The following is a 12,122-nucleotide window of genomic DNA, read 5'->3' as shown; positions in this document are numbered from 1 at the left end:
GCAGTGGGGTGGGAAATTATCTCTCTTGGTTGAGTGTGAAGTTAGTATTAACCATTGAAGCATCCTAGAAACTAAACAGTTGCATTTCTCATAGCAACTGAAAATACTTAATTCTTAAAAGTGATGCAATTTAGGTGTATGTCCGTATCTGTGGTATTATTAATGTAAAATGTTCCATTTAATTTTTGTGGACAAACTTTTGCTGATTTGGATGCTCTTTCCTATATTTATTTCATCACTTTCAGCTAGAATGTAATTTTTTGGGTAACATTTGTCCCTGAGGATGTCTTCTGCTATTCCTCACTTTAAAAAACAAAACAAACAAAAAAGAACACAACTATATTGCTTTGCACATTATTTGTAAAACATATAAAAAATTAATGTTGAGATATTAGTATCCTAACCATAGCTTATCTGGTTGTGTTGGTCCAGTCATGTAAAATAACTTGAATCTAGTTAGGATGTCAGTTTAACATCCTGATTTTCTACAGAATTTGCCTGTAATTCTGTACTTGATTTTTGCTAAAAACCTGAGAAATGATTTCCTGTAAATCTTGGTATCTGTAACTTTAATCCCAGAATTCCCATTGAATAATTTTAGTGACTTTTTGTAAAATTAAAGTTGACAACACTGCAGGCTGCTTTCTCTAAAGCATTTAGCATAGGGATTTTTAATAATTTGCCCGATTTTGATTGTTTGGCTCTTACTCATTGTGTGGGGGGGTAATTTTGCAAAAGGACAAAAGTTTGTTTTTGTTGCAAAGTCCTTCATGGCTCACCACTTAACCACTTTGCTATGGGTCTTTCACAGAATCCTGCTGCATCACAGAAGCTGGAAATTCTGATATTCCATTAAAATCACAATGGAAAGTCTTGACTTGACCGGTAAGAGCAGCACTGCAGGTGCATTTTCCTTACCTAGAGGCAGGGAAGCAAGTCAACCATGTGGGAATCCTGTGTTATCTAGAGCTGCTCTCAACTTTTCCCCATCCGATGCATTCACCTTCCATGTTGATTAGGAAAGTGTGATAATTTTGTGTGGTTGGTTTTGTTTTGTTTTGTTTGTGAATTACTCTTTTTTTTTAAAAGTGACGTTTCAGTCTCCATCATCAAGTAAGTTAAATTTTCCTTTAAAATCATGAATTTTAAAAAATTAACAATTTCAAAACTCGGATTTGTTTCTCCACAGTAATGTGCTGTTGGGGAAAAGTCAATTTATTCAAATCTTGAATACGTAGAGGTTTCATACCTAAGTAAATACTAAATCAGTCTATCCCCCATAAGCTATTGTTGCTTGTACTGCCTTTGGCTTTGACTGAAAAATGAACCGGTATCAAAGCATTATGGAGTGTTTTTATGGTTTTAATCTACTAAAAATAATAGAGGCATGTATAACAGTATTGTAAAACTGTTTGAAAACCACACAGTGAAGAAAAAGTTGAGGTTGTAAAGTATATACGTGTCAAATTATATCAGACTCTGAAACTCACAAATGCTGTAACTCTGTCCTCATCTACATAAGTTGTTTTTAAAGCTATTTCTTGAGGAGAAAAGTTCTTCATGGTTTTAAGATATGGCAATAGTATTTTCAGATTAATTTTAATAATGGTTACTTAAATGGAGAGTTGTCTCAGTCTGGGAATAAAATGTGTGATTGCTTTACTGATGTCTGAACACTTGGTGGTGAACTTATGATTTAAAGACAGGAATTTGATGTAAATGAAAATGAACAAATACAGTAAATATTTTTTAGTTGCAATTTTCAGGACATGAACTTACTCTCTGAGTAATTGAAAATTAATCTTAAATCTTTCCTGTTTTTAAGTATTTTGATTTGTTAGCTTTTCAGATCTCTCTAGAGTACCTGTGGCTACCTTCATGTTTTAGTAAGTAGATGACTGAATGTTGCTTTTATTTTGCGAGTATAAATATAAGGGCTCTGAACCATTCTTTTAAAAGTCATTGTCTAAGATTATGCATATATTATAAAATATGTCTGATTTAGCTTGATGTATATTTACTAGGATATTTAAACACAAAAAAATCTTAATGCCAGTGAAAAGATTGGTATTTAGTTATCATTTTTTCTCCTTTCTCTGCTATCCTTTAAGGCACAATTAAGTTTCAAACACGAATTCTGAATTTAAGAGTGCCAGTTAACATACAGTTGATTTTGGTTTTACTGGGTCAGCAGACTAGACTGTAGAATATTTGAATACTGATACTGAGATTTTAAATAGGTTCTTAATTGTTTATCCAGAAGGGAGTCAAATGTAGTGAGGTTTAAAGAAAATTAAATTTGTGGCAGTATTTTCAATTCGTTGAATAAGAATACATCTATAGAAAGTAAAACTGGACACTTGATCTGCTCAGAAAACTGAATTGTTAATCAGCATTAGTGCGGCAGTCTTTCCTTAAGTAGCCATCTGATCTATGATTTCTGAATGTTAATCAAATTATTTCAATAAAATATTTTTATTGACTATAAGAAATTGACACTTCATATTTCTGATAAAATTTAAGAAGCTTAGGATGATACTATATACTTCTAGCTCACATTTACGGTCATCATAAAAATAGTATTAACTAAGAAATAGAAAAGATGCCATGTGAAGCCAGGAGTAATTAGGAAGCAAATCCTCAAAGATGTTACCATGAAAAAGGATGCCAGGGCCCAATAAATCTAGGAAATATGGTGTATCACTCAGCTTAGGCAGAGTTATGTTTCATTATCCAAAGAGTCCCCAAATCTTAGTGGTTTGTAACAGTAAAAATTATTCCTCACACTTGTTCATCTTGGTAAATCTGCCATTGCCCTCAACGTCCTCTTTGTTCCTGGACCAAAGCTAAAGCAGCACCCTCTCTGGGGTGCATACTCTTATTAAGGCAGAAGGAAAAAAGGAATGATGGTAGAAATGTGACTCCTAAAATTGTTGGTTGGAAGTAGCACATGTAACTACCTCTCATTTCACTAGCCGAACCATGTCATATGGTCAGCCCCTGTGTCACGGGGGAGGAGTGGCCTTTTAAGAGGCAATAGGGTAGGGAAAGTCTGATTGGGAGGCGTCGTGCATGTTTTAGCGATAATATCTGAATTCTATCTATGGCTCTTCTAGAGAGACAGTTACATATAGTATATTAACCTTCCAAGAAGTCCATTCATTCTTTCCACTGAATCTCTTCAACGTTTAAATTATTTGGCTATGAGTCCTTTCATTTTTGTTACATAGAACTTAGTGAGCTATGAGGCCCTATCTGTGACAAATTTTCAGGACTGAGGAATTCATACAATTCAAGAGTTTCTTGATGATTCAAATGTTAGAACTTTTCCCATCACGGAATAAAGGGTTCTAGTATATATAATAGACCTACATTATTGTGTTATAAATAGCTGTGGTTTTTTTGTTTTTTGTTTTTGTTTTTGAGAGAGGGGTAGGAGGGCAGAGGGAGAGAGAGATAATCTTAAGCAGGTTCCCATCCCCAGTGCAACATAGGGCTTGATGTCATGACTCTGAGATCATGACCAGAGCCCAAATCAACAGTTGGTGGCTTAACCATCTGAGCCACCCATGTGTCCCATTGTGTTATAAATAGTTTTAAAATGAATGAAAATATCTGTAGCCTAGATCCTTTGCAGTTTGCAGAGTTAGAGAAGGGAAATACTGATCCTTAAGTTAATTACCTATCAGTGTGTAAGATGTTACAGAACTTTGATAATTATTATCTAATTTGATGTAAGAGAAGGACAAGAAAATAGGTTCCTTTCTGTTTCCAGTGGTAATACAATAAATTTACCAGGCAGTAGTAGCCAAATGCCTTTACTTATGATCAGTTTTAAGAACCATCCTAGAGAGAAAGAAAGCAGACACTGTAGAAAGGTTAACATTTGTATTCTAGGAGTTTTCTAAGGTGCTCCAGCTTGGATCATAACCATTATATAGGAGCAGTGCATCACTGTCTCTGTAGTCTTCTGGCAAATGAGTAGGCACACACAACTCCTCAGCCAATATTGGTTTGAGTAATCCCACAGGTATTATAACATACTGCTACCAGACCTGTGGAGTAAGATGATTTAAACATGTAGGAGTAGCTAAATGATGCTATGTTTGATAGTTTGTAGTTCCTTAAGACGGGGGGACTTCAGAGAAACTTTGGCATAAATCCTACTTCTAGAGCTTTTTAATTGAAAGAATTTAGGCGATTATTTAACCTCTGAAACTTTTTTTTCTCATCTTAGTACAGGGTAATGATCTCTACCTCATAGGACTAAGAATTAAATGAAGTATGTTGAGTGCCTGATGCAGACCTGGCACATAGGGAGCAGTCAAGAAATTGTACTAAAAAAACAAAGCTGTGGTCAGAGGTCAGGAATCTTGAACACAGCATAAAATACCATCCCTTTACCTCAGACTACATGTATGTGTAAGATGAGTTTGTGTATTTATATGTAAACACAGACACACACCTCTAAGGGTTTTAAAATATTGCCCTGAATGCATAAGAATCTGTGTATTCTTCTACATTTCTTCTGAAAATATAGTGTCTTCATTCTTAACACTGAGAGAAAGGGTTGATCCAGCAGAAATATTAGCCACCCTATGATTTAATAATTCACTTCTAGCCACTGAAAATATAGACGTTTAAGGACAGTGTGACAACCAGTAGATGGGTGCCCTTCACTCTGAATATTAATGTGGTCAGTATCAAATCAGATTTGATAAAGGCTTGATGCAAGGTACAAGAACTGGAGACCCATGCCACTGAAGCTTTCTTTACCATGTAGAGCAAATGCTATTTGGTTTCAAAAGAATCAGCATTTCTATCTCACAATTTTTAGTTATTGTTTTGCAATGAGGGTTGAGTTATTTAGACTCCCTCAAGCCCTTCTCTGTTGACTTTTTGTTCCTTATACTCTAAGAATCAGGCATAACATAGTACCTCTTACAATTCAAAGCTGTATGCTGTTTGTAAAATGATAGTTACATTTGTTTAATTTAGAAAAACGTAAAATAATTTGGGGGAGTAAATTATTCTTCAAATTATTTCATATTTTTCTCTTTATAAATGGATTATCTTTGTTACCAACAGTTGGATTATCAGTAGCGTAAAACTACCTAAAACATCTAAACTCTTCAGTTTTAGAGACAAGGTAGTCTGCTGGAGCCGCCATAATAACAAAATGCCACAAATGGGGGGGCTCCAACAACACGTATTTATTTTCTCACTGTTCTGGGAGTAAAATCCATGATCAGGGTGCAGGCAAATTCTGTTTCTGGTGAGGTCTCCCTTCCTGGCTTGTAGACAGCCACCTTCTTGCTGTTTGATATATAGCCTTTTCTCTGTGTGTATGTGGAGAGAGGGAGCTCTGGTGTCTCTTCTCTTCTGGAAAGGACACCAGTTCTGTTGGAGAATGGTCCCACCTATGAGCTCACTTAACCTCTATCTACTTTTAGGGCCTGTCTCCCGAGTACATTGCCATGTAGGGCTTCAACATATGAATATGAGGGCAACTAATTCAGTTCATAATGGAAGTAGTTTTGTTTTGTTTTGTTTTTGTACCAAAGAGTGAAGTTAAAGTTACAGAAAAGAAATACTTTCTGTGACTCTATAAACAAGGAAACCTCATTTATTACAGTCTAAAATTCTAAAAATATTATTGGATCTTTGAGGTGGGAGGCATTTAAAATGACTGAATTCATATTTCACCCACTCTGAAGTCACTGTGCATGGAAATGAGTTTCATACAAGTGACAGAATGAAGTCTAAGAACTGATAATCAGTGATTTGTATAATGGAGGAATTACATCATTGAAAATTGCTTTCCAGGGGCACCTGGGTGGCTCAATGGGTTAAAGCCTCTCTGCCTTTGGCTCGGGTCATGATCCCAGGATCCTGGGATCGAGCCCTGCATCGGGCTCTCTGCTCAGTGGGGAGCCTGCTTCCTCCTCTCTCTCTCTCTCTCTGCCTGCCTCTCTGCCTACTTGTGATCTCTGTCTGCCAAATAAATAAATAAAATCTTTAAAATAAAAAAAAAGAAAATTGCTTTCCATATGTATTTGTTGGTTCTATGAATATAATGTATTTGAAAATTAGGTTGAAGAATAATTCAATTACTCTTTCAGATTATATCTTTTTCTGTTTACTATAATCAAGCCAATTCACATTTTGTAGGCTGACTTTCTTTTACTTTATTAATCAGTTGTGAATTCAAACAGGAAAATGGCATATAGAGTGTCTCTTGAACAAGGCCAGTGTTAGGAGCAACACTTCTTGCACAGTTGAAAATCTGTGTGTAACTTTTGACTCCACAAAAGCTTGATTAGTGACAGACCAGTGTTGACCAGAAGCTTTACCTGTAACATAAAGTTGGTTAACACATATTTTGTGTGTACTATGTATTCTATACTGTATTTATATAAAATAAGCAAGGGAGAGGAAAAAGTTATTGAAATCATTAGGAAGAGAAAATAACATTTACAGTACTGTATTACAGTACTGTATTGTGTTTATATTAAAAAAACCCATGTATATGACGTGGGCATGCACAGTTCAAATCCATATTGTTCAAAGATCAGCTGTACTTAAAATTTTGGTAAACCGTAAGTAAAGATTCTGTGTTTGTAATGATGCCAACAGAAGTCACAGAGTCCCATATGTGTTATGTGACCTGTTTATTGTCCTGCCTCCCTCACTGCCTTCTTTATCCCTTTTTTCCTTCCACTTTCTTTCCATTCTTTCCTCTGATACCAGCTTCTAAGTTAGGTAATGGTTGCTGGAATTACTCAAATAATAGTCCAAATACAGCTCACTGACCGTCTCTGTAGTACTTCTTTCTACTTTACAGTAGCATACTTTTCTAGTAGTAAGTCAGTTGGTGGATGTTGAGGATTAGTGATAGGTAAATAGTACATTTACTTGTTGGATATTGACATAGGCTCAACTTAACTTTCTTAGTTTTATCTTTGAATTTTGTGTAAGTGTACCTGTTTTGTCAGTTGAATGTTTTTAGCTTCTGATGGTATGATACCTATCTAAAACAGAAAATAGAATCAAAAAGAAAGAAACTTTGGAGACTTTAAACACCTTTGTGTAAAAATAATGTTAAGTAGATTTGTAAAACTTACACCTCACCTTGTGTGTTTACAGGTTATTAAAGGATAAGCTTTTAAGTAGCAATCTAATTTTGTGGTTGTTAGTTTAATCAACTGAAAGGTATTTTAACTCTTAGCTACTCTTGATTTCAGTTTCACTGTAAAACTATTTACAAGAATGACACAGACTCAAAAGCTTTGTACATAATAAATTTCAGCAATGTATTTCTTCTCCACAGTGGAATCAGTTTCCTGATTACGATGTTTACTAGTTAAGGACAGCATAAATAAATTCAGGCGTGACTTCACTCCATGCATTAGTATTTCCTTGAAACAATGGATAAATTATTTTTATACTGACATTGGTATTCTCTTTGATCTCTGTTATAGAGAAGTGCATTTCTCCAGGAAAATAAGTGGATCTAATTGTGCCAAATTTCTTGAAAGATAGCTCTCAGAATTTCTTTACATTTTAGTATAAAATATATATTGCATTTGCTGGATATTCTGTACATACACGTGTAAGTATAAATAGTAAGTATGTATGAGTATATGCATGTAGTTTATTCGGAGAGCTAAAGGACTTAATTTTACACTAGAGAGCCTGTTTTGTTCATGGCTGCATCCCCAAAACCTAGAAACAGCCTCTGGCACATGGAAGTTGCTTAGGAAACACTTGGTAATTTAGTAGTACCAGTGTTCTTGTTTCGTTGATCTTGTATGCCATTAAACTTGCCATTAATAAGCATCTCCTGGTCTACCTGCAGATAATTATTTTTCCCAGTCTGAATTGAGGGAGAGAAGCCGTTCTTCAAAAATAAAAGTCTCTCTATTCTTTTAGGTTGGTAGTTAATCCCATAATCAATAAGTGTTAAAGGGCTGAAGAACTTAAAATGAGTAGCAAAAAACTTCTGGGTGCCTACTGACTCATTTATAGTGTGCATTGAGTCATCAAGAGTTCCTTAAGACCTTGGCCAAGGACTTCTCTAACAGTCAGTGAGTGCCCCTATGAGTGGAGTGCATGTGAATGTCCTGAGATTTAGGGTAGGCAGATTGGTTCAGCTGGGCTTAAAGAGCTGCTGCCTGGTCCCTGGATTCAGTTAATGTATACCAAAAAGGTAGGCTGAAGTCCACATTTAGGTGTTTTATTCTTGCGGGGGTTGGGAGTGGTGGTGGTGGTGGTAATTTTAGAGCATTTCTCTATTTGAATTAATTTATGAAGATGTGGATAAGAATATTGTGTTTGATTTTATTTAGACTTTCACAAATCGGTTAGTTTAGTTTGCAGTTACTCTGCCTCTTCCTTGGTTATATTATTATTCTTAAAAAGCAATTGAATTCTGTAACTATTTCAGTGTTCCTTCACCTTTACTCTAAGACCATTTATTACCAAAGGTCTCTCCATGACACAAAGTGTTCCACTCCAGGTGATGTTTTGAGGCACTGAGCATTACCGTTAGGCTCTTACAGAACACAAGTTTCTTGAGAGAGCCAGCCAGATGGGAAGGAACTGGCTTCTGAACAAGGCTTAAAATAATAAAAAGCTACCATTTATCTGATGAACACTTTTTATCTATCCTAAACACTTTGAGTTCTGCCACACTAATTCCAGTGACGGTGAATTGGCAGGTTAGAGGCACCAAGACCTGCAGAATGGGAGGTGTGACCACGTGCAGGGTAGCGTGTGCCCTGGTATCTGTCCATCCATATCACAGCACCACCTGGATGGACACAGAATGACACTCTTACAGAACACAAGTTTGTATACCCATAGTTTGAATACCTGCTGTGTTTTCAGCATTGTTAGTTACTAGATCTTGATACTAGGTCCATTCTAACATAAAAGAGATGACAGGGAAGTTTGAAATCAGTAGCTGCAGACAATCTCCAGTGGTTTTTGTTCTGTTTGATGAAGCAGATGGCCCGTCTTTCATTCGGTAACGTGAACACTTAAAGGAATGATAGTTTTCAGGTTTGCAAGTTTTGTTGTATCTGTTAAAGTGGTGGGTTTTGCTGTTCTTTATTATTCAGGGAGAGGTGTCACTTTTTTAGAGAACATAAGATAAATCTCTCTAATAAGGCTCTTCTAATATATCTTGTTGATGGGAAAGGTGTCCCAGTTTTTTCTCTCTTTATGAGTTTTAATCATCACAGTCCTAGAATTTTTTACGGATTATTTCTATTATAATAACATATTTCACACATTTGAGTTTATGATGTGCCTAGGAAAAAGTATTCTAGAAGTTTTACTTCATATTGCTTATAAACATTCTTATTCTTGCCTCTAGATGACTGTTGCTTCCTGGAGATTAATATGAATAGGCAAACACTTAAAGGTTTGCTTATAGACGACGGATTTAAATGTGTCACTTTTGTTTGAGCTGTAGCTTGATGTTTTAGAAGCGTGGTCTATGGAGTGAGCTGGACTCAAGGCTAAATCTGACTCGGCTTTTAATTGTGATGGCTTCTATTGTGATTGCAATGTTGGAAAGTTAACCTAGATGCATCTGTGAAATGGGGTGAACACTGATCATGCAAGGCTATAGTGAGGATTAAAAGTGATGAAGGGGGCAGTGCCAGTCCGGCTCTTGGCAGGCACTGTGAAGAAAATGTGTTTATTTGCTGAAAGGACAGTAAGCCAAAAGCAGACTTGGACTTTTTTGCTTTTTAATTGTTCCTTGAAATTGAATTTTGGGAATTTTTTTGGTCTCCATTCACAACAAGAGAAATACCCAGCTTCAACATGCATGTCTTTATTATATCAGAAGTCTTTATTGAATATAGGATGGACTTGCTTTAAATCATTAGGAAGGAATAAGGTTTGCTCTTTACATTGTTATATACTTTAAAATATCTTCTACACAATCATATGTGATAGAAGTTTGATTTTTATACTTCCCCCAATTAATTTTGCAGTTTTATTAAAGCATAATCAAAGCTGAAACTTACGAAAGTATTAAGAGATAAGTTATCTGTCATTTGGAGGATTATAGTTATTTTAGGACTATTATCACTTTACACTCTCGGTATTAACAAAATTACTACCTCAAACAAATAAATTATGTAAGCATAATAGTAAATTTTTATAATTTACATAATTTTCTTCCTAGACTGTAATTATCTTAACAAAGCAAGGAAATGTATTGTGAATTCTTAATGACTTTTAAAGTATGAGAGCCTTTTTCATAAATTGATTATCTTAACCTGATAAAAAATTTAAAATTTTTAGTTAAATGGTTAATTCAGTCATGAGCTGACTCTGCTAGTTTATTCATAAGTTAGAAAAGCAAACTTTCTCTTCATTTTTAGATCACTGGCTTAGCATTTCACAATTGATCTAAGAGAAGAAAATATTTTTCTACATCTTGATAATTTTCATGCTCATGAGCATGAACTAATACAACTTGGTCTTTTATCTAATATCAGGTATATTAATTTTGAATATGACTATAATTAACATATATATTAACTTTGAATATCTCTAATTAATATATCTAAACTTGTTTTGAGGATAATCATCTATGAAAATACCTTGATTCTTTCTAAAATTTGCTCTGTCAGCATATATATCTTAGGTGTTTGTGGTCTTTTTATAGCAATTTTTCTTTTCCTAGTTTAATATGTGTGCATTCTAACCATAACAACCATGGATCTTATAGAATGCTTATATACTTTTAGAATTATTAGTGTATATTGAAATTCTAAACCTTTCTGGCCCACCTATGAGAGTGTTTGCGCTCTTTCTTCAGCTCTGTTTTATTTCTTTTTAGAACCTGAACTGCCTTCAGTAATTTTACTGGAAAAATGTTTTGTTTAAAGGTAAAGTAATGCATTTTCTGTTCCTCTGTTTGTTTAGTAAATATTTACTGTAACTACAGCGTGCAAGTCAGTGTGTTAGTGTCATAGTCACACTATGATAATAGAAGGGGAACTCTAAGCAAGAAAGAGGGATAAGCTTCATTAAGAATTGAGGAAGGTTTTAAATCTCAGGTAAGAATATCAAGGAAGACTACCCAGAGGGAAAAATACAGAAGTCTGGAAAAACGGAATTAGGTCTCTTTTGCCAGTTGGATGGCATGTGTATATAAAGGTAGAATGGGAAACCTAGAAAAAGCCAGATGTAAGAGGGCCTTGAATATCAGAGTGAGTTTATTTATTTCCTCCTTAAAGGCAAATGAGCCACTGGAAAATTTTGAGCAGATGCAATTAGAGGGATGGATTGGAGGGGAAAAGAGGAGGTAGGTATTGGATCGATTTAAGGGACTTTGGCAAATCCTAGTTAAGAAGAAATTGTTCTTCTGGATGGAACCACCATGAGACCACCATGAGAGACATGATGAAGGTTATACCGTGTCTGGATGTAGTTTAGAATATTTTAGATTCAGATATTCAACTCATAAAATCAAGTAAGTCTTTTTTCCAATTTGCAGGGCAAAAACTGATACTCAGTTTTAAGGATTCCTTCAATGAAGATTTTCACAAACACTCGATACCTGCTACTGTTTGGCTTCTGTATGTGTGTCTGCATGTCTTTAGTGATTGTAAATTTAGCTTTCACTGTGTTTCTCAAAGAATACACATTCTGCCCTGTCACTTGAACCAAATTACTAATCTGTAGGCTTTGGCAACAGACTGACCTAGTACTGGGACTGTGGAGGGATCATAAGAGGAAAGGAAGAAGTGAGGGTGTTGAAAAGGAAGTCAAGACTAGGTTTTAAGTTTAAGCATGGGTGTTCAGATAGTACAGCTACCAGAAGTAGAGAGTAGTAGAAACTGATTTGGGGGGAGATAGAGTTTAGGATGGATTAGATTTGTAATGCAAAGAGGACATCCACGTGATTATGTATAGGCTATAGTTACAGATTGATAAGGGTTTGGCAGAGATTCAGGCTAAAGATAAGTAGAACTCAGGAAAGAGAAGTAGAGTTTAATGTTCGAATATTGGTGAAAGTGGAAAATATGGCAGAGACAGAACTTTGGAAAACACCTACCTATTCTTTTTTAAGAGAAGTCTAAAGGAAGGAAAAATAA

At 35.2% G+C, this 12,122-nt stretch overlaps 1 protein-coding gene across 9 annotated transcripts in view; it reads left to right on the top strand.

The window, feature by feature from the left end:
* Positions 1–12,122, top strand: part of BBX (BBX high mobility group box domain containing) — a 276,694-nt gene that overhangs the window by 109,024 nt on the left and 155,548 nt on the right. For 4 of the 9 annotated variants that reach the window (XM_059164241.1, XM_059164243.1, XM_059164242.1 and 1 more), the window contains exons 3-4: positions 812–885; positions 10,862–10,910. The exons of 2 other annotated variants lie outside the window; for them this stretch is intronic. In XM_059164241.1, the coding sequence (XP_059020224.1) occupies positions 10,896–10,910 (15 nt within the window). In that variant the 5' untranslated portion in view covers positions 812–885; positions 10,862–10,895. Of the gene's footprint in view, positions 1–811; positions 886–1,865; positions 1,887–10,861; positions 10,911–12,122 lie in introns of those variants that run through there. 3 more of the 9 variants (XM_059164245.1, XM_059164246.1, XM_059164247.1) reach the window with 2 other exon arrangements.

The sequence above is a fragment of the Mustela lutreola genome, chromosome 2 (genome assembly GCF_030435805.1).
Source record: "Mustela lutreola isolate mMusLut2 chromosome 2, mMusLut2.pri, whole genome shotgun sequence".
NCBI lineage: Eukaryota > Metazoa > Chordata > Mammalia > Carnivora > Mustelidae > Mustela > Mustela lutreola.
The sequence above is the reverse complement of the archived record's forward strand: the minus strand, read 5'-3'. Positions and strand labels throughout refer to the sequence as shown.